A 22,943-nucleotide genomic window follows, 5' to 3' on the forward strand; every position below is an offset into this window, starting at 1 on the left:
GAGTTGTCGCTAAGTTAACTACTTCATTTACTAAGGTCTTTTCATAAGGTTTTGTTAATTAAGAATAAGCGAAACTTATCGCTAGTTGAAACTTATCAAATATAACCAAGGTTCGAGCAACGATAAAATATAAATATATATAGATTGGGATTAGATCGTGGAAAATATATTATAATCAGTTTTGTTACTGAAACTTACCATAAGCGCTTAACTCCAGTATGTCAAAAACGAATTGTGTTAAATGTTAATGACAGTCATTGTATTTAAATTGGAATAGGTTTTAATTTAAAGCAACTAATGCCGAGTTCCTTATTATGAATGTTTAATTTATAATAGGATTGCTTTATTATTATTGCCGACTTGTAAATTCTAACCACAGTTAATGAATAATATATTGCTGACAGTATACATAGATTGAAAATTGACTTCTAGTTCTGACTTCGTATTTCAATTTTATTTTAACAAAATTGTGTGATGCACGTCTCTAACATTAATTTGAAAATGCTAAATAGTTGTGATTTGTGACTTATCAATTATATTCAAATGATATAAGGAATATCAAATACATAACTAAAATAACAAGTAAATGTCTACAAAACTATATGTTACTAGTGTTTGTGCAGTGTAATTCATTTTAATTATTACTGGTAAGTAATTCATTTATCTAAATTTAATGTAAGCCGTTCTTAGTTTAAAATATATATACTATCTATTTGTCTTTCTTTTATTTTGATTAAAACTACCGTTCGTAGCTATAAAATTGTGTTTCATATCTTCAATATCTTGGTTGAAAATCTAAGTAGAATATAGTTTAGTTTGATTGCGAATATCCGGACATCTAGCCAATCTAATATAGAGTTAAGAATTACATGCTATACAGTTGTACATAATTTTAAGTTTTCATATTATTAATCTAATTTTCGGGTTTTTAAATCAAATGCAATAGTTTGTTCAGTGTGTCCATTTACTTTTAGAATTTCCAATGTTCAAAATTTGTATATAATTAATGATGGAAGAATGTGATTTTTATTTGTCTTAGCTTAGCATTAGTCTGTTATAATGCCTGCCTGGGATCATCTGCCTTCACATCCTTAGGAGGATGCTGTGCAGTAGTGTAGTGCTAGGTTTAATTCATGATAAAATTGATTAGATAGAAGCTATGTAAAAAGAAAAATCATTAATTTAATAGTTTGTGGTCCACATCCTATTTATATTTGTAAATGTTATATCTAACATATAATTTATTTTCCTAAGAAGATAGTAAATTCATAGTCTTTGATAAGATATTTTTAATGCAACAAATAATAATAGTAAAAAGTTCTTGGGCCTTATTTATCAGTGATAATTTAGCTAAGCCTTTAAATGTAATCTCATTGTGTCAATATCACATCTGGCGTAACTTTTATGAATAAAATGCACTAAAATAAATTTCAACAATGATTTAACATTATTAATAGAATTTAAAGTTTTAAATTGAAAAACATTCTAGAATGTATTATTATGATCGGTCTATCTATCTGTGATCCAATAGTTATAGTGAGTATTACAAACTACAATTTAAACATAGAATATTGGAAAATGTACACTTAGATGTAAAACATTTTTTTTCTTGTATAATTATAACTTGAAATTGCATTTTTCTTATATTGTTGCTTTTATAGATTTTAGATGTTTAAATTACACATTTTTCCATGCAAACAAAGTCATGAAATATTCAAATATTGAAAATATTCATTAGTTTTCTTTGCTATTTAATCTCTATATATTTAGGGTATAACCAAAGTAACTTAATTTATTGGGTTGGCCTAATTATCTTGCAGTTTCAAATATTTTATTGTCTTTGCTTTACTATATGGCTTTTAAGCACTCAACAAACAAGGAACTATGGCTCAGAAGAGAAAGAGTTCTCCTCAACAAGAGAAAATAATTGATAAGAATTCTGAAAATATTGTCATTAATTAATCTTTTACCCTTATTATAAAGATTTTCTTAAATTTAAAAATATATTAACAGAAAGTTTTTGACTTAGAGTTATTTTTAATTTTGTTATTGGACTATGAAGCCTGTTACTCTATTTAGAATTGAAAAACTTGTCGAGAATTGATAAAGTCATTAATCAAGTTAAGTGCATCATAGACAAAGACTTCCATATGTCAAAAGCGTCATAAATCTCTTTTAAACATACTTTATTTATTATGTATATAAAGCGAATTGTTACCTCGTTTTTTAAATAGAGTTAGGCTAAGCTACGTTGTTTTACGTTCTATTATGAGACAAGTGGGTCGTATGTGAAAAGACGTGTCTCCACAACGACACCGCACTGCAGTCGCATTACTATTTATTCACACTGTACGACACGATTACGATTTTTTGCCATAGTAAAAGATAGAGGCACTATTCTTCTGTATGTTGTTGTTACTATCATCATATTTGTATTAATGTCATTGATTGAACTATATAATTAATGTGTCAATGTTTACACCGTCACGTGATCTATTGAAATGAAACATAATTATAGAACAGTCATACAAAATAAGAAACTTAACAAGATTATTAAATATCGAAACTAAAGCTTTCCAATACTTGTCTACTACCCGACCTAACTCATGGATCTCAAACTTAGAAACAAGTTAGCAGCTGTCACTATGAAAATAATTTAATTAGAAATGGGTGGGGCACATGGCAAGAGGTGGAGTATCAAGGTATTTAACTGGTGTCTGGTGTCTAAATTACGGTAAAGCAAAAAAGGTTGAAAATTATGAAGATAGACCAGATTAAGAATACAGCCGGTCACAGAGTGGCACAGTGCAGACAGAAATGACGGTATTTGTGGGAGGCCTTTGCCAAAAAGCACACAAAAAAAAAGGTAGCAATAAAAGCATACCTAGGAATAAATGGGATGATCGAAACATAAATGTGTTTAAATGAAAAGTAACTAAAAAAAATATTTTTAACCTATCGACCATAATTAAATGAAATTCAAGTATTTCTGAACCAATACGACATCGAGTCATTCAAGAAAAGAGCGTAACAATTCTTCTTCAGCCATCAGGCATTGAGAGTGTCCATGGGCCCGGCGTCGGTTAAACATCAACTGAGCTTTCTGTCCGTTTGCCCACTATTCCATACTAAAAATTTTGATTCATGAAAAAAATTTAAGAAAATCGCGTCGTAGGCTGTTAAACCAGCCTTTCGCAGATTAAAATGGAGCACATAGTTGAAGCAGCGTCTGCTTTGGACATTGAAAACTTTTTCGCTTTGTTTTTTTTTATAAAACTTTTCAGTCTGATCTATTTTTAAATGCCGAAGGGTTGAAAAATTCTCGAGGCATTTTTCCTCTAGACATAAAAGCAATTGTTATCCACGTTTGCGTCAGAGCGTAATGTAAGCTGCGGGATTCTTTGTAATATTTCCACTATCTTTACTCGTGACAGTGTTTGGTGTAAAATATCTTCGATACTATTATTTGAACTGGAAAAAAAAATTAAAAAAAAAGGCGCTACAATTTTTTTAGGTCTGGGCCTCTGATTTTTGTTTGTTTCATGATAATTTGTTCATCTAATAGGCAAGTAGTTGTGTGCCTGACGCACGCCGTCGACTTTTTGGGTCTAACAAAGCCAGTTTCCTCATGATGTTTTCCTTCAAGGTTTGAGCGAATGTTAAATGCGCACATAGAAAGAAAGCCCATTGGTGCACAGCCATGGATCGAACCTACGACCTCATGGACGAGAATCGCACACTGTAGTCACTAGGCCAACACTGCTCTAGAAAGAAAATTTAATCATATTAATAAATTTGACATGATCGAATGTATGTGTATAGATAGCTGGTTTACTTTTACGTAACGTTCGTTATGATCATAAGTTTAGCTTAAAGTTAGATCCGTCACATACGTGACGAACGGATACGTTTGTGAAATATTAAGAAGCTTCAGTTCGTAACTGGAAGATTTCTCCAGTAATATAGTGAAATTCGGCATTCATTGCAACAAAAGCTTAGCGAAGGCGAGACGGCGAGCCCGAGAAAAAGTATTCGAACGAAAATGTTCCTTAATTTATATAACATATGTAAGTAAATTTCTTTATATATATATATTTGTGAAGCATAGGTGTATAAAATAAGGTCCCGCACCACAAGAGTCAGGGATATTGGGAAATTAATTGAATGCATTTGATGATCTCAGATGATGAGAAAATTCTAAGACGATTTTGGATGTTTTTAATTGTTATTCTTGATTCAGTTCTTCAAAAATCACTTGGTGTAATTGAGCTAATGAAGACACTATGTGTTTGTAATCATTTATTTCTGATTTGATAAATTGTATACTTGTTAAATTAAAAAACTTTTTTTTTTGTAGAGATAAATTGGGAAATACATATAATAATTGTTTTTAGCACTTAGGTTCTTATTCCATAAAAACCAACAGTCTTTGTGTATAACATATCAAAATGTTACATATGTTGGTAGGTAGGCTAAGTAAGAAAAACATATTGAGGCGAAACAAAGCCCCGGCGCAGCTGAATAGATAAAATATTATATTCTTATAACAGTTAAAGTAACTACAATGCGTTACTTAATATTTCATAATTGACTTGCAGATCCGACTTTCATACAAACAAATATCTAATAATAAAATCACAATCAAGAATGTACACAAAAAAAATTCATCAAAATATGTCCAGCCATTTAGGAGTTTAATTACGAACATATACACAGAAGATTTATATACACACCAGCTGTTTATTTGCTGTATAGATAAATAACCTGAAAGCAGCGCCATCTGCCGAACTGATTTGTGAATCTAAACCATCTAGGGTGACACCTAAACGCATACAAAATTCAATCAAATCGGTCCAGCCGTTTAAGAGCAGTTCAGTGACATACACACGTACAGTAGATTTATACAAAAATAATAAATACAAATGTGTTAGATCTTTTCAATTATTATATACAGATTTAGTAGGAACCCTCTAGGTCTATACCTTCTCCGAGGAATGCCATATATAATTTTCATAAGCCACCTGTACCCGGTATGGATCTTTGGATAGGTCGTCGTTACGACGTTTGCTATGTGACACATTTTGTTTCATCATCCATCTGTAAGCCTCTTTTCATTAATCGTAGTTTTCCATCATATTTTTTAAATATGTTGAAGGAAGTCAATAGTTTAGTTAAATTCTAAATTTTACCGTTACCACAGATTCCACAACAGGTTTTCAAAAAAGATGCATATCAAGAAATGTATTATATGTGTTGTAAAAACTAATGTATGGAAATTGTATTCGTTATTACAACGAGATCCCAAGCGTAATTAGAGATTTATTATTGAATAAATTCCAAACTTTTAAAGCATTTTTATAAATTTGACGATCATTGATATGATTGTTCAAACAATTATATGACTCAAAACGTTGGGATTAAAAAGTGTCGCGGAAAGTTTCTTGTCAGGTATTGCCCGCTCTACGCCTCTGACTTACGAACTGGTAGTAAATTTAAATTTACAATTAATTTAACTTTTTCAAAATTGAATTTCAAAAGTCAAAAATCATTTATTCATATAGACCGTAACACAATGTACACTTATGAACGTCAAAAACAAGAAATATACATTTACTGCCAGTTCTCAAATCAAGGACGTAGAACGGAAGAGAAGAACTGCCAATGAACTCTCCGCAACTCTTTTTAATCGCCAAGTTTTTTTCTATTACACAACGTTTGTAAGCAGCTGCAACCATTACACTATGTTTCACGCGTTATATGAATGAAGTTATTTTGACCTTGAAAAGGGACTTATATTGCTGGACTGCGATATTGCTGGCTACGCGATGGTGAGGAAGTTGCATGTGCAAGCGCTGTGAGTTCTTAAGTTCTCATGTCATCATTCAAAAATGAATAATAGATGAGTAGGCCAGAAGATATTAGAATATTTTCTACCGCCCTGTTTTCTAGCGAGAAGTGGTGAACTTATAGCTGACGAGCAAAACATAGACTATATGATTTGCTTCTGTGACTTATTTATCGATAATTATACAATAGGAATATTAAGGACCGCGTCTGCGACCACGGTAATGCTGTGTTGTCAATTGACACCCCCTTAAAAATTTGAAAGAAACAAGTATTCTAAATCATTGGGCCCGTGTCAGCCTTTAAGGGTGATGTTTTGAAACCTTGTCGAAATGAAAAAATTTGAAGAATTGTCGATTGTTGATAGATAATCAAATAAACCACAGTAGAAACCTTAATTCTTGAAGTGGATTTTTTTAATATAAATATCATTACGAAATAAGAGAAAATTATATTCATTCTTAAATTCTCGCCAGCTCCCTAGTTATTAGGCTTCGGATGAGCAACAATGACCCGTAAATCTTGAAAAGTGACCTCATGAATAATTCTAGATGTTGGTGAAGACCTCAATAAATTCCGTGCAGTGTTTTTAAGTTTATCGCGGCGGTGAATGATAGGATATTGTGTCGCTGTTTGGTGGCATTACGAAGCTCTACAACCACTCTTTAGAAGACAATTATATATCTCTCATCGGTAAGGAGTTTGTAAGGAGCATTTTCGTTCGACCTTTTTCTTCCAACTATGCAAATCCTACCTATCATTTTTATCGATTGTATGCAATCCTACTACCACGAAATAGTCTTTTTTGGGTTAATTTAAAGCCTCACAAGTAAACTGGCTATCTATGGGTAAAAGTATTATCATAATCGGTTCAGAACCAGAGACTATTCCTACAAACTTGCAAACTTAACCTCTTTATAATATTTGTATAGATTACACCAGGGAACAAAATTAAACGATTTTTTTGTAATATGAGGCATATGGGCAGGTGGATCACCTGATGTTAAGTGATACCGCTGCCCATGGACACTTACATTGCCAGAAGGCTCGCAAGTGCGTTACGGGTTAAGAATTGGTACGCTTTTTATTGTGGGACCCTTAGTCGAATTGGTTCGAAATCGTGCATGAAATTTTATGTAGGTTGTTAAATGGTTGTTATGAATCTGCCTTCATTTTGAGATATAGCTATCAAACACAATTTTTGTGCACATTTAAACCTCAAGTTGACCGAGTTTTTTTTTTTAAAGATTTTCTCCAACATTTTCAACGACGTGTAATATTTGTAGATACGATCTTTACTTTTTCGACATCTGTGGTGAATATACGTTCAAAATTGTAGACTGTGTCGGAGTTCAGGTGTAACCTTTGTAATTAAGTCTTTAGATTATGGGAGAATATGACCCCATTGTGAGTACCAATCACCAGTGTCATTGGACATCCAATAAACTCAACCCAGCTCTTGAAGTTTGAAATCGATTTTTCAAACCAAACTAATTTTTTAATATATGTATAAATATATATATTTTTAACTAAATCTTTGTTTCAGATAGTCAAATATGTGCCGTCTGCGTTCATGATGAAGCCGTTCGGTAGCGGGCCCACCGTCAATGGATATGTTATGATGTACATGTCTAGATGGAAGCGATTCGCGGTTGTGCTGCTGCTGATATGGATCGCTGTTACGTATCTCGTTATATCGCCACTGAGGTAAGGTTTATTACGTACTTGCTATTAGTATGCATTATACGTATTAAGGTATTGATGATAAATCTCTACCTATGGTATCCCCTGTGACTTATTTTCTGCAAACATATGAATTTTAATTGTAAGGATGACTGCCGGTGCCTCCTGTAGGATACAATATGTAGGTTTAGTTCTACTAGAGAGTGCTGTATGGCTTCAGCGTGCGACTCATCCCCTCATGAGCGCTTGAGCGAGTTTTGTACATTGAAGGAAAACATCGTCACAACATCATCATCGACAGGCACTTAAAATACAGTCACAGAAGGCTGATCACCTACTTGCCTATCAGAGAAAAGATATAATCACGAAACAGATACAGGCCTAAAAGGGAGTAGCTGGTTTAATTACCTTCTACTAGAGATCAGGTCTTGATACTATATAACCGAGAGTATTATTACTTGAATATATATATATTTTAAACACCTGTCTGTAATACAATAGTTCTAATTAATATTGGTTTGGCCTTCAAGGTGTTTGTACCTACTTCGCTAGAAAGCTCCTATATAAAGTCGGAAGTATAGTTTACTTAGCTGGAAAAATTCATAATAAAAAATTGTTTACGATTTTGTTGAATTTTAGGATAGAGGTAATTGGTTCAATTGCTTAATTCCTATGTTAAAGGCATAATACTAATGATATGATATTAATTAAAGTTTCTTGTTGAAATGTGAGAGATATTTTTTTTGGTAATAGCAAATTATAAAACTATGTTATCTGTTTGACCTATATATGACAGTGTTGGAGTTTAATAATAATAATCAGTTTTGTGTCTATAAATATCTCAAAATCATATCTACATTTGCAATATAATAATCATAATCCAGCGCTACAACCCTCAATTGTTTTTTTTATTTTATACAACAAGATATCTGTCATCATTTGTATTTGATACAAGTTTCCTCACGATGTTTGCCTGCAAGTGCTAATATCTATAGAATGAAAACTCTATTCACACAGCAGGACAGTTTAGTGATGAGGGTGGCACGCTTAAGTCACTAGGCCAACACTGCCCTTTTGGTAGAATAATGTAGTCACCCCATGTCTTTTCAGTCAGCTAGTAAATATATAATGTCATCGATATGCTGAAAGCTTTTTAATATATGTATACATTGTTAAGGAAATCTAGAAACAGAACTTTCATATGCCCCAATGGTTTCGGAATTAAAATGGTATTTAAATTTATTTTAGTATTAAAGGCATTCTAACTCAAATTTGAAAACATCGGTGGAGTCGAATCACGGCTCCTCCACCTTAAAACAGCTCCAATTTTTGAAGTGAAACTTCTTTATCGGCGCTGTAAAAAAATTACCGTCACATTTTTCGGTTACGCGTCACATTGTTCCGTTACACGCAATGCAAGAGATTCAAAGTCATTAATAACAAAAAAATATAATAACGATTACAATGATAGCAATAATTCTATTACAATTAATGAATTTCTGTAATAATCTTAATAGTAATAAGGTAAAATGAAATAATTGTATTATTTGTATTCATGTCTATGATAATAAAAGCCTTTTGTTAAACTTTATTTAACCAATTTCTGTAAAGTTGCATATAGTAGAACATTTTTCGAAAAATAAGGTCATAAAAAAGTTTCACTTGTTACGTGTGTATTTTTATTTTTCTATCGTTCTTCACGACTTGTAGGTATTACCTTAAATCCCCTTAAATCTGATAATATTACATACATCATGTTAATTATATTGTCTCAGTTCCCAGTGTATTACAATTAACATTTTCGATTCTAAATCCCGTTTGTTAGGGTGCTTAAGTTAGGGTTAAGGCAAAAATTTGTATCTTTTTTCATTAATTTCATAAATCATGATGTTTTAATTAATTTATATGGGGGTAATGGGCACGCGCACATTATTGCATGGTACAGCATTGTGTGAAAGTATTTAGAAAAAAACTTGGAGCTGTGATGCGACAAATTTACAATTTTTTAATTACTTTTTTCTTGGTATTTGGCGAGTGCGTTTTTAAACTTAGATGTATCCTATGATATCTGTAGCTTATGTCATCGTGTTTTGCATTTGAATAGTCTGCGAAAAATCCTTTCGATACAATTAATGTGGAAACCGTATACATTACTTGGAAACAATTATTTCTAGACATAAGATTTTAAATTTTATTTTTACATTTGAAGAAACGTTTCTCGGTCTTAAGAAGTTTTGGTAAATTTCACGTCTCGACCTTAAAACAGATCCAATTTTCTTCGTATTTTCATCTCTCAGCAGTGGTGTACCATGCAATCATTTGCGTGCTCTTTACCCCAAAGAAATTAATTAAATCATCATGATTTGTGTGATGATAGAAGGTATACATTTTTGGCTCTAACCTAATGATCACTAGGACCTGATGGGAAATAAGATAATAGTCTTTACATGATGTATGTAATTTTATTAGTTTAAATAATAAACTAATGTGGTCCAAAGGCATATGTCGTCTTAATATTACTATATTGAAGACTAGTGTACACACGTAAGCAGTGAAACTTTTTCATGACCTTATTTTTCGAAAAATGTTTTACTATATGCAACTTTACAGAAATTGGTTAAATAACGTTAAATAAGATAAAGTTTAACAAAAGGCTCTTATTATCATAGACATGAATACAAATAATACAATTATTTCATTTTACCTTATTACTATTAAGATTATTACAGAAATTCATTAATTGTAATAGAATTATTGCTATCATTGTTATCGTTATTATATTTTTTGTTATTAATGACTTTGAATCTCTTCGAATCAACCGTGGTAGGGACAAGAAAAACATTGCGTGTAACGGAACAATGTGACGCGTAACCGAAAAATGTGACGGTAATTTTTTTTACAGCGCCGATAAAGAAGTTTCACTTCAAAAATTGGAGATGTTTTAAGGTGGAGGAGCCGTGATTCGACTCCACCGATGTTTTCAAATTTGAGTTAGAATGCCTTTAATACTAAAATAAATTTAAATACCATTTTAATTCCGAAACCATTGGGGCATATGAAAGTTCTGTTTCTAGATTTCCTTAACAATGTATACATATATTAAAAAGCTTTCAGCATATCGATGACATTATATATTTACTAGCTGACTGAAAAGACATTGGGTGACCCCTATCACTGTAACAGAAATAGTTTAAGTTTAGTCAAATCTGTGGAACATATACAAGCATCGGTTCAACTGTTTCGGATAAGTTTAGTTACCAGTATTGCGACATGAGAATTTTAAATAGATATTCAGATTTCGTTTCCCTGTTTACAGTGAACCCCCGTATGACGCGGTGATATCTCAAGTTTTTTTCTGTAGTGTGAAATTTATAAGTCCATAATTAGTTTTGTATACTTTTACACCTGTTTCAATGGGGTTATTATAAAAATAAACTAAATAACTTAATTCATATGTACCTAGTTTTTGAATTGTTTAAAAAATGGGTTTTGCTAGAATACTCCTACAACGCGGTAGACGAGATAGATTACTGTATAATGAGGATCACAAGCGGTTACAAGTTTCACAAAAAAAAAAACATTTTTAAAAAACGGGACAAACGGACAGGAGTCTCTCCTGTGAACACTCACACGAAGAAGACACAAGTTTGCGCGTTTTCCGCGTAAAAGACATGCTTTGTCGCTACTCCTCTTTTCAAAGACACTCTTCTTAAAGCCACAGCCAGCATCGGAATACTTGGCATTGACATATCGAACGACGTTCAGTTTCGCGGTCAATTGGAGGGAAAGGCTAAATTAGCCTCCAAAAGGCTTGGTGTGCTCAGCATGCCTTGCTTACGGTACTTTAACCCGGGCCACCGCTTACAACTCGGGAGCTCCCCAGTTCTAGCTCCTTCCACTTGACCGTGTTCAACGAAGAGCGGTTCGAATCGTCGATGACCAATCCCTCTCCGAGCGGCTCGATCCTTTGGCGTTGCGTAGAGATGTGGGGTCACTCTGCATCTTCTACCGCATTTACCGTGGAGAGTGTTCAGAGGAGTTGTTCGGATTGATACCTGCAGCTGAGTTTCATCATCAGACGTCGAGGCAGAATACAAAATTCCACCCGTATCACCTCGACATCCGCCGTTCCACGACTGAGCGTTTTTCAAGGCAATTTTTGACGCGCACCACCGCTTGTGGAACCAGCTGCCCACTCAAATATAGGCCAATACTTCATTGGGGATCTGGTTCCATATAGTAGTAGCGCGGAAGTCCTTAAGAAACCTGTAATTGAACTTCCTTTTCAGATGCGAAGGAGGCACAGAAGATGTTTCGGAGTTCCAAAATAGATTAAGAACGGTGTCGATGCAATTAGAATCTCTCAAAATTCAGCACAATAAACTTATTTCTCAGGTTAAGAAATCCGTAGGGTGAGTAGTTTTAAGGTATTTTTATTTATTTATTTACACTTCGTTACATACGTTATATTTATATCAAAATAAATAACATAATGCATAAAAAATATATGGGTTGCAACGGGCGGCCTTATCGCTAACAAGCGATCTCTTCCAGGCAACCCTAGTAAGGTAAAGAACTAAAAAAATAAATATGATGAGTCATAACCAAATCTTAAAAAAATAATAAAATAAACTAAAAAGCTCATCTCACGGATCTTACATACAAGAATTACAAAAGTCACGATTGAGTTGGATAGGATGTGGTTAAGAAATGTTTATGTAGAAGAGTTTTAAAAGATGCTAGGGAGGTAGCCAATCGTATGGAGTCTGCCAGCCTATTCCACAACTAAATGGCGGAGATCAAACGGATTGCCTAAGACAGATTAGCTTTGAGATGGAATTTCCAAAAAGCACCTATTGGTGGAGCGTAACATGTACATAAGGACCTGAGAATTTGATTTCATTTTAAAGATAAGAGGGAGCTGATATCACGCGTTATTAATTTGTTAAGTTAAATTATCGTCAATTTATAATTTGTCTTTGATAATCGATCTAGTATATCATTTTTATCGCAATAGTTTTGACTCTACTAGTATCTGTTTGAAGATTAAATACTAGCAAAGCAGTCTAAGAATGCAGTAAATTTGTACGCCATTTTGTCAAAATGTTATAAAAATTAAATACTATACAATCATTTTCACTATATACTTCTGTTTATCTTAAGAGCGCGCATTGGGCTAGCAATATACATGTTTTCATCTGCGCGTCTTCCTACGCCAGGTCTAGTGACTAGTGAAACACACGTATAGTCGAAGTTTGCGTTTGATGAACCGGACGATACAATGTTTTGCGGAACAATATTAAATTAAACGCCAAGTTCTTTTTATTTAAACTCATAAAATATAAAATTGCTAGTAACAGCTCTCGGCCAAAATGTACTTTAATTAAATTTTTGTCACCATTATACTCGGCATGGTTGAATCAAAATGAAATTAGGCACAACTTAGAGGTGACTTTGTGTGTGTTTTTTTTGTATCGAAGAATTTATATTGTTTTGTGTTTTTAATTAGAGTCAACCAGAAGTTATAGTGAAGGATCAATACATATTTATTGTTTGTTATTCAAGCAACACATACTTATATAAAATCAAATCTACGATGAGTGATTATGGTTAGTGCGTCTCAGCAAGCATGAATATATTTATTGAATTGTTAGGTTGTGTTATTGAATTTTTATAAAAAATGTCTCGTAAACTCTCGTAAAAATGTTATATTATGAAATAATAACAAAGATTATATCTCGTTTAATTATCACAATAATGTTTAGTTTAGAATCATGTATTAATTGGGGTTTAAAGTTGTCAATAAGGTCGTTTCGAGCTTCGGCCAGTTTCAAACGTATCTTGTTTTTCAGTCTGAATCCCAATCTCAAAGATATAGACACGGGTTCGCTTTTCGATTCCGTGGGAGGACCTTCAGAGGAATATGAGAATCTCAGGAGGAGGGTGTTTTCAAATACGAAGGAAATGTGGTATTTTATCAACCATGAGCTGACGAAACTTAAGAAAGGTGATATTAAAGCAGAGAAGTTGCCTGAAATTTTGGACCAAATTGAACATAGAAAAAGGTGAGGATTGAGTATATTTTCTTTTTCAGTTAGTTGAATTTCAGTTTTATTATATATATTTAAAAATTTACTGACTGTGTTTCGTTAACTATTTCCAAGTATTTTTATCATAAAACCTATCATTAAAGTTTCTTAAGTGATATATTTTTTTAATATTAAAAAAATATGTATGTTACATAAGAATTTCAGAAAGGCTACGGTGGGGCAATGCACAAAAAGGGTTGTGAAACACAATAGATTATGTTGTAATAATAATAAATTGTTATAAATTTAAAAGTAAACAGGGAAATTTCTCCCAGAGAGACATTATTAATATTTAATAAACACATTTTAAATCTTGTGAAATATAAATTTCGGATCGAAGGACCAAAAAAAATTACCATATATTTATATTGCAGCTTTATACTGTCAGACCAACAGAAGCTCCCAGAGTTAGATGGATACCAGGATTGGAGGCAACAGGAAGCTGCCAATGTCAGTGACCTGGTGCAAAAAAGGCTTAAGTACCTTCAAAATCCGAGTAATTGTAGGGACGCTAGAAAAGTTATATGCAACTTGAATAAGGTAAGTGTTTATTAGTCTTAGGTTTCATATATTTATTTTTCACCAGCGGTCCCGACAGACGTCCTGTTTTTGTATTGATTTCGAATTGGTATGATTAACCAAAAATGCTTTATGATATACAGCAACATATAACAATTAATTATGAAAACAATTAGCGACTGTAATTATTTTATATGTTTTTTAATAATATAATAACTCCGATCGAAGCATTAATTTTAATGATTACCCTATTATCAGTGGTGGTATGGTTAAGTATTCTGAAATTTTCTGATTTTCCGCGCAATTTTCTTATTTTTTTCTTTGATCAGAACCTTCTCCTGACAATAACAGACACAACAAAAAAAAACAATTAGCGACATCGGTCTAGCCGTTCACGCGTGATGCCGTGACCAAGGGATCCATATTTATATATATATATATATATATATATAGATTAAGGACATTTACTTACGTGAGAAAATATATACTAATGCAAAAATGCGCTAATAATTTTTTTTATAAATTAATTACTTAAATGATACTAATCCTTGGGATTGATTTTCTCTTCTCTCTGCTCTGCCTTGCAAAGTGAGAGAGATTAAAAAGAGTGGCAGAGTTTCTTGACCGTTCAACGCTCTTGACTTGCGAACTGATAGTAAATGTAAATTTAACATCTTTTCCATTGACGTTTACTTGCTTACCTATATGAATAAAGTTCTTTTGAGTTAATTTATTGTAAAAAGTAAAAAAAAGTACAACAGCAGGCATGATACAGAAGACTAGATAAAAATACAGCAATTGCAAATTGTTTAACACATACAGTAAGAGCCGTACCTCATCGATATGCCATGCCAACGTGGCCAGCGACATCGCCAACCAGTTGCCGCGCTTCCGAAATAAGCTCAATAATTCATCAAATGATGTTTGTGATTTTTTCAGATAATTGAACATTTTTCAGTGTATTTTATCAAATCTTCATAGAGTTTTAGAAAAACACCGCGTTGGCTTCGGTTTGGATGCAAACGGATTTACCCATATTTTATCCTTTTTTTCCTTTGATCTTTTTGCGACGCTGGTAATAATATAATAACAGTGCAGTCATTTCCACGTTCATTTCTGACTGTCGAGACAGAACTGAAAGCATTGGCGACGCAGCGATGCCAGACGTAACCATGGTAACGTCGCTGGCCACGTCGCCATGGCATCTCGGCGAGGTATGGCCCTAACAGTATCAGAAAAATAGTCTTTAACTATTATTGTATACCAATTCGAGGTCGCTCTTTTTTTTGATAATTCTCAAAGGATTAGAAAACCCCTCCAGCTAAAAACTATATTCGTTTGTTGATTTAAAAAAAAACACGTGTGGCTACAACCCTTGGGGGTTGCAGATTTCTGTATATGTTTCGTGAGCATTTGTTTATTGTAATAGGCAAGGTGATCAGTCTTCTGTGCCTGACACTGTCTACATTTTGGTGCTAAGGCATGCTACTTTCATCACGATGTTTTCCATCAACGTACTAGCGAGGTTTATATGGGCACACATCACATCAGTACAGTGCATAGCCGACGTTCGAACCTACAAAGGTTGTACTATTCTAAACATTATAGAACTGTAACTCTGGGTTTTTCAACAAGATGTCCTGAGAATAAAATACAGGATTTTATGTGCCCTTGGCTCCAATAATTTCTGGGATATAACTGTATATGTTTGTGCTTACACAATAAACATTTTGTTTTTAAATCGGACAACTTAAATATATTTAGAAGATTTATTGTATCTAAGTTTACAAATACATCATCCAATTAAAATCTCAATTACAGTGATAACTCTAAAACAATATTTAACCGCCTGGTTTAACGTTATCAAGACCGATAAGAGTTTTTATTAACACATGAAGTTAACTACGATTAATTGTTACGTAGTACGTAAGTTTCATTTATTACATTTGAATCTTACACTGCGTTATAAATATAATATAAAAATTAATATTATAAAATAAAATAATGCAAAAAGCTTACAATTTAGGAGGAATTCGTATCCCCAACTTTCTTACTAACTACTAACTGACTGACGTGAGACTTATCTTAAATTATCGTGATTTATGTGTTTTTACTTTTGACTTTCTATTTTTAATGTATCATCTTTTAGTCTAGTTTGTTTTTTTGTTCCTGTTTAGTTTTGTCTTAATAACTGTGTATAACATGTATTTTTGCACTACTTGCCTATCCTATGTAATTTAATACATTTTTTTTTCCTTTACTCACAGCGGTTGCCTGGAAGAGATCGCTCCAAAGCGATAAGGCCGCCTTCCTATCCTTTTGATTTAATTATGTTCAATTTTTTTAAATATGGTAATGTAACGAAGTGTTAATAAATAAAATAAATGCCAGTTGTTTTGGCCTGAAATGAAGCCTGGTTCTAAGTTGTGAAGTAAATGTTGTTAAGTTATGGTGAACATAACTCTGTGTTAAATATTTTTTTTATAAAATGGACAGGACGATGTTCAGTTTCTGTGTCTGTGTGGTGGGTGTGTACCTTGCTTTTCCTTGTGTTTAAAAATGGTCGGCAATTACGAGGTATGGAATGCAGTAGTATCCTACTGTGAGCCAGTAACCCACAGAAGAAGACAGCAGAATGAGAGAGGTAGCGCTTTAGGTAGAATCCTAGGTTAAGAAGACGCGGAGGAAATTGGTGAAGTTATGCCCATTTCCTATCTCCTATGTAGTGTCCTCCTCCTCCGCCAGTTGCCCTGCTTTTGATTTAATTATGTTCATTTTTTTTATATTGTAGTATAACGAAGTGTTAATAAATAATAAAATAAATAGCGTGTACTGCATCCGAGGTTTTTGTGTAAAACACGCCATTGAGGTAACACGACTTTGTAGGAACTGCTTAAGGTGGTTTTAGTGGGTATTACATACCCCGTCTCTGAATAGCAGAGATTCCAGTGCGGGTCGGTCGGGCGGTGGATGTGCAAAAGCATTTCCACAAATAGGGTAGGCTCGTTTGCGTTTATTTAAAAAAAATCTCCCCGGGGTTTCATATGTAAGCTTAAAAAAGTGTGAACAAAGAGATGCATGTTTAGTAGGTATAGAAATTAATTTTTATCACAAACCATCCTTTTGAATAGCTGTCTGTCTTGTGAACAGCTAAAAATTCCTTTCTTAGACGGATGGCGAAGACGAGAGTCCTCTTTGTAACTTAAAAGTTTAATTTACGACGACTCAGAGTCGAGACTTAGCGCAAAGTATGTTTTAACTTACAAACCTAAGGCCTCAGTTTTCTGGATCTCATAGGCCGACACTACTCTCGACTCGAGGACCTTTTAGCCTTTATCGTCTGTATGAATTGTTGACTTGTGAGAAATTTAATATTAATAAATATGGGTCGGAAATTAATGTCGATATAGGAAAGCATATGGTATCTTTTACGCTTCCATGCACCTGGTCACGATTCGAGCGGAGGATGTGGCCCAATTTTTATTTTTAAACATTTTTAATCGTAACTTTGATCTCGTATATATTAGAATGAGGCTTTGTAAATAATAAACTGTCATTTGAGGAATCGCCCTATTTTCCCGTCTAGAAAGAGTTTAGTGTGTTTATTATATTAATAAGAGGATATTTGAATATATATTTATTTATTAGTAATCTTACAACTAACATACATATTATAATACAAAACACTTAGACAATGTACACAGCTAAAACAGATTATACAATATATGTAAAACAGAAAACATAAGTACATCGATACACAACAACAAAATTAAGGAAAACTGAAATTTAACATTCAACCAACGACAGTTAATACTTAATATTTCAAAGAATTCGAACTGCTTAACAAAGTCAAAGTCTTCACGCCTTTTGAAATAGTTTCTTACATCCCCTTTGGTGAGGTGGACAAATATCAACATCAGCAATTAGTGTCAAAGTTAGCTAAAACCCGAAAAAAACATTATTATTTTAATAGTGGAATCTGCGCCAATTTACAATTGATTGTTTCAGAACATTATTCAGTGTTTAACAGTGGGCTAGCGCAATTGTAATAACGTAATTGTTGTCGAAATGTCCAAATAAATTTCTTAATATTGCAGACGTAAAATGTTCGAAGCTATACAAATGGACAATACATACAACGCGATTTAATCACTTTGTCAAACAAATGCGAAACAACATAGCGGAACACAAAATGCTCGACATGACATGTTCTGTTAAATTGGATTGCTCTAATTATAATAGTCAACAACCGTGTTTACAGTATTCAGAGTAATTATTTACATTTAGTAGATTTATCTACCGATTGGAAGTAAATAGTCTGTCAGGTTTCCCTATTTAAGTGTGTTAGCAGTAGTTGATTTAGTTCTTAGGGTAGAAAATTAAACACTTCAATGATGACTTAATTCACTATAATTTACTTCACTGATTTTACTTGAACTGTATTACTTCAAACTTGTACGAAGAAAAGGCCCGTGCGCATGTGTCACAACTAGGGAATGCAATCCCGATCTCGCGGGATCTCGAGAGATCCCGTGTAATTTTTCGGGATCAATCCCGAAGCATAATATGACGAGATCCCGTTCGAGATTGACGGGATTGGGCTGCAATGGTCAGCGATTCTACACACATACGCTCGGGACGCTTCACGCGACATTGCACATTAAATAGGGTACATTGCAATGGACATTAGATGCCGGTTAGCAGATAGCACTCTTGAGACACTTTAGAAGATACTCTTTTTTTAGAAGTTACTTTCAAAATCACCAATTTTAATCTCCTTGAGCTATACCTACTTTGTATTGATTATGTTCATGTAATTGAAATTGTTAGTTGTTTAGTTGGTAATGTTAAAGGATAAAGGGTTTTGTTTTCTTTCAAATAATATTTTATTTTAATTAACCTCACAATCACAAACATGAAGTTTTCATCGTATTCAGTCACGTGAATTATTTTTTTAAACTATACGACATCCCGAAAATTTCGGGATCCCGAATTCACGATCTCGAGTCGGGATTGCATTCCCTAGTCACAACCTCTTTTATAATCACAACTCCCTCCTCCGTCTCGACCATCCCACTTCGGGAAAATGGTCGAGTCAATTCGTAACAATTCGTAAACAACCGAACGAGTCAAATGAATAACTATTGCACATGCGCACTTGTAGCAAGATTCTTAAGAATATGTTTCATAAAAATGTTTAGAATTTAATTGAATTAATATTAGAAGCTAACAAGTGTTAATGTTAAAAAAGCTGTTTTTATGGAAATTATTATAGCAGAACCAAAAAGTTAAATTATATCTAGCCCCTCGATATCCATCGTTCCACTACCGCGCACTACTGCTATAGAACCAAGTGCTCACCGAAGTATTACCTAAAGGCCGGCAATGCACTTGCGAGCCTCCTGGCTATATGAGTGACCATGGTGTATCACTTGACATCGTCCTGCCCGTTTTATATAAAAAATATTAAACCGTATGTTAACCGTAACTTAACAATTAGTATTTACTTCACAACTTAGAACCAGACCATTACTGGAATTCTCCTGAATTGTAAGCTTATTATAAGCTAATTGTAAGGTTTGCGATGGATCCGCTTCCACAATAGCCTTCAATACTTCATTATCAACTTGGGTCTCAGGCCGTCCACGGGGCTTGTTCTGCAGGTCGAAATTTCCAGAACGAAAACGTTGGAACCAAAAACGAACTGTGTTTTCTTTTGCAACATGACCGCCATACACATCATTCACCCTTCGAGTCGTTTCCGCAGCACTAGTGCCACGGCGGAACTCGTACTCGTAAATAATGCGATACTTTAAGTTTTCCATTTTGTAAAATGAGTGACGCAAACAGAAAAAAAAAACAGAAGAAAAAACAAATGAATGACGGTCATCGAAGCACAAATACATGAGTAAATAGCTGTACAAATTTCAATTTGAAATTCCTAACCAAAGAGGAGGTATTTGAGGTCAAAGTGGCCAGTACGACAAAACGCCAATTTCATATGTAAGGACCTAATATTTATTTATAATAAGTATAAGATTCAAATGTAATAAATGAAACTTACGTACTACGTAACAATTAATCGTAGTTATTTTCATGTGTTATAAAAACTGTTATCAGTCTTAATAACGTTAAACCAGGCGATTAAATATTGTTTTAGAGTTATCCCTGTAATTAAGATTTTAATTGATTAATGTATTTGAAAACTTTCTAAGGCCCGTTTGCCTCCTATTGCATAAACAATAACAAACTGATTTAACCAATCACGCGATCGACACGTCATACCTAAAAATTGCTAAGACAGTCCTTTTTTGAGGCCGACTGACAGTGACAGTGACAAACGTTATTTGTTTATTACATTGGTTGGTACATTTAGGAACTTGTGTATATACTCCTAAGTCATATGTTATAAACGCGTTAAGAAAATGTTTTGTGTTCGTAAAAGATGCTGCTAAATCTGTAATTTAGCAGCATTTTCCTTATTTTGTTTTGCGATTGTTATATTAACAAGGAAATAAACAAAAGTAACTCGAGGCAGTCATCCGTTTGCTTCCAGACGTTATGTCCAGGTTTGATACGTTTCTGTCACATCGAAATCGGGATATAGCTAAGTGTTCTCTTGACTTTAAAGTAGCGTAGTAGTAGGTTATTTCTAATACCAGCATATCATTTGATATTTTTTTGTCCAAATCTGTTACACTTTTAACACTCGTAAGGGTTTTATATATTTGTGGACTACAAGCTAGGCGGTTGGCAAGTGTCAAATCTCCTCTTTCATTAAAAGGAACATTATTTGATTAATCATGCAGGTGATATGTACTCTGGAAATATATTCGATACCCGTGTGAGTTTTTGTGCTATTCATCTTAGTGACAGATTTGACGATTCTGTGGCAGAATTTTGCGATCTCTTTCTGTGGTCGAACAATATCTTAGGATAGCCCTTCCTGGGATACCCTGGCCTCTTCAGAAATTCGAATAGTCAACACGTAACTTAACCATCCTTTGGTCTTTCGTCACAATCGTACGCGGGGCTTGTCTTCAGTATTTTATCAATTTAACTGGATAGACTGATGTCAATGGTTTGTGCGATAACCTTTACGGAAAGGTCGCTATCGTAATTATTAATCTTGGCCTCCAGTTAGTAAATAATATTTCTTTTCTTACTGAAAAAACTCGTACTTATAAGTCAGTGTTTTTGAGCCTTTCAATAAAGAAACTTTTGTCTCCGTCAAATTATCTCGTGGATAGTTTAGAAGCATGATAACAGGCTGTATGGGATACGAGTTTCCCGGGATAGACATTGTAGTTAGCCAGAAGAGACCTAGGTGTCCCAGAACACAGTGTGGACCAAATTATTTGGTTTATATTTAAAATTATTGTCTGATGACAAAAGTATTTTATTAACTAATGGGTTCTAAATATCGATTCTTATTCAAAAATTCCGTATCGCGTAACGTTATAACAATTTTTCAATTTTATTTTTTTACGAAATATTGAGCAATTTTATTTGCAATTTAACGATATAAAATTTAACATTGGAAGTCCGAGGTGAAGGTTTATAAAAAAAAATATATTATATTAATATTTATTCAAGGCTTAAAATTGATCTTTTTTTTTAATAAAAAATAATAAAACTAAAACCAACCATGAACTTATATTGTTTTTACTGTGGTTTGACTGCAACTAATCCCAGAACTATAACTTATGTGTAAACAAGATTTGGAATGGGCTCCCCATATTTGTTGCCATACTTGTCATACAACTTTATGGGGACAAATCTACAATGCCGTTTGGTACTCCCAGTATTTCGTGCAAGTTCCCAAACCATACAACCGATGTACGTTAAAAGGCCGGCAACCTACGGCCAGCCCCGGCGGGGTACCACTTAAAACCAGGTGCCGCCTGCAAGTTTTCACCCTGTTATATAAAAAAAGACAAAATATTTGGATTGGATTAGATTTCACATTCTGACCTTCAGCTTAATCTGTTTCTCATGATAAGACTTTAACCACCTCGGATTAACGTGAAGTTTGCTAGTTTATTAGTATATATGCCATTTCCAACACATGCCTGTATTCGTGTTTGGAAACTGCATACCTGATCCTGTTATCATCGCATGCATAGCATCATATTAGATTCATTAACATTACCTTGTTCTTTACAGGGCTGTGGCTTCGGGTGCCAGCTTCATCACATAGTGTACTGCCTGATTTTCGCGTACGCCACGGAGAGGACCTTGATCCTCAACTCTAAGGGATGGCGATACAACACAAAGGGCTGGGAGTATGTCTTCTATCCGATTTCCGAAAGCTGTCTCACGGCGTATGATGATAAAGTCATTCAATGGCCAGGTAAAAATGTTATTTGTGTTTTTAAACAAACAAAAGTCCATCACTCCAAACAATATCTCACAAACTAAATAGTACGTGTGTTTTGAAGGTTACGCCTAACAAAAGTTATTAATTTTATACTAGTAGCGCCATCTATGTTCAGCCTACGAACTTCTCAGCCCACCCATGTATATAACAATATTTACTATACTAATTTAACCACGGCGGCTGGGCTACATTGACTGACTTCTGATATTGAAAATCGTCGAGCACTGTAGACCAGTGGTCAATCGTGTTGTGCGCATGTATACGTTGTAACGTGCGAATACGTTCCCATACGTATTCATGAACGCGTACAAATAGATTTTCGTCAGTCTTAGAGTTTTGGATTTAATGTAAAAGGGTGATTAAGGGTTTTTAAGTCCGCTCTCACTAGTATTTTTTTGCTTGCCAATAAAAAATTAGCAGTAAGATCT

General features: G+C 33.7%; 1 protein-coding gene across 2 annotated transcripts in view; it reads left to right on the plus strand.

Moving 5' to 3' along the window:
- The first annotated feature begins 475 nt into the window (after nucleotides 1–475).
- The window catches only part of LOC123716398 (alpha-(1,6)-fucosyltransferase), a 37,063-nt gene continuing 14,595 nt past the window's right edge, over nucleotides 476–22,943 (plus strand). Inside the window, exons 1-6 of one of the 2 annotated variants that reach the window (XM_045672131.1) lie at nucleotides 476–647; nucleotides 7,391–7,551; nucleotides 11,817–11,939; nucleotides 13,380–13,592; nucleotides 13,991–14,156; nucleotides 22,302–22,488. In XM_045672131.1, coding sequence (XP_045528087.1) covers nucleotides 7,418–7,551; nucleotides 11,817–11,939; nucleotides 13,380–13,592; nucleotides 13,991–14,156; nucleotides 22,302–22,488 — 823 coding nt within the window. In that variant the 5' untranslated portion in view covers nucleotides 476–647; nucleotides 7,391–7,417. The remainder of the gene's footprint in view (nucleotides 648–7,390; nucleotides 7,552–11,816; nucleotides 11,940–13,379; nucleotides 13,593–13,990; nucleotides 14,157–22,301; nucleotides 22,489–22,943) is intronic. The other variant, XM_045672138.1, reaches the window with a different exon arrangement.

Source organism: Pieris brassicae, chromosome 1, assembly GCF_905147105.1.
Source record: "Pieris brassicae chromosome 1, ilPieBrab1.1, whole genome shotgun sequence".
Classification (NCBI taxonomy): domain Eukaryota; kingdom Metazoa; phylum Arthropoda; class Insecta; order Lepidoptera; family Pieridae; genus Pieris; species Pieris brassicae.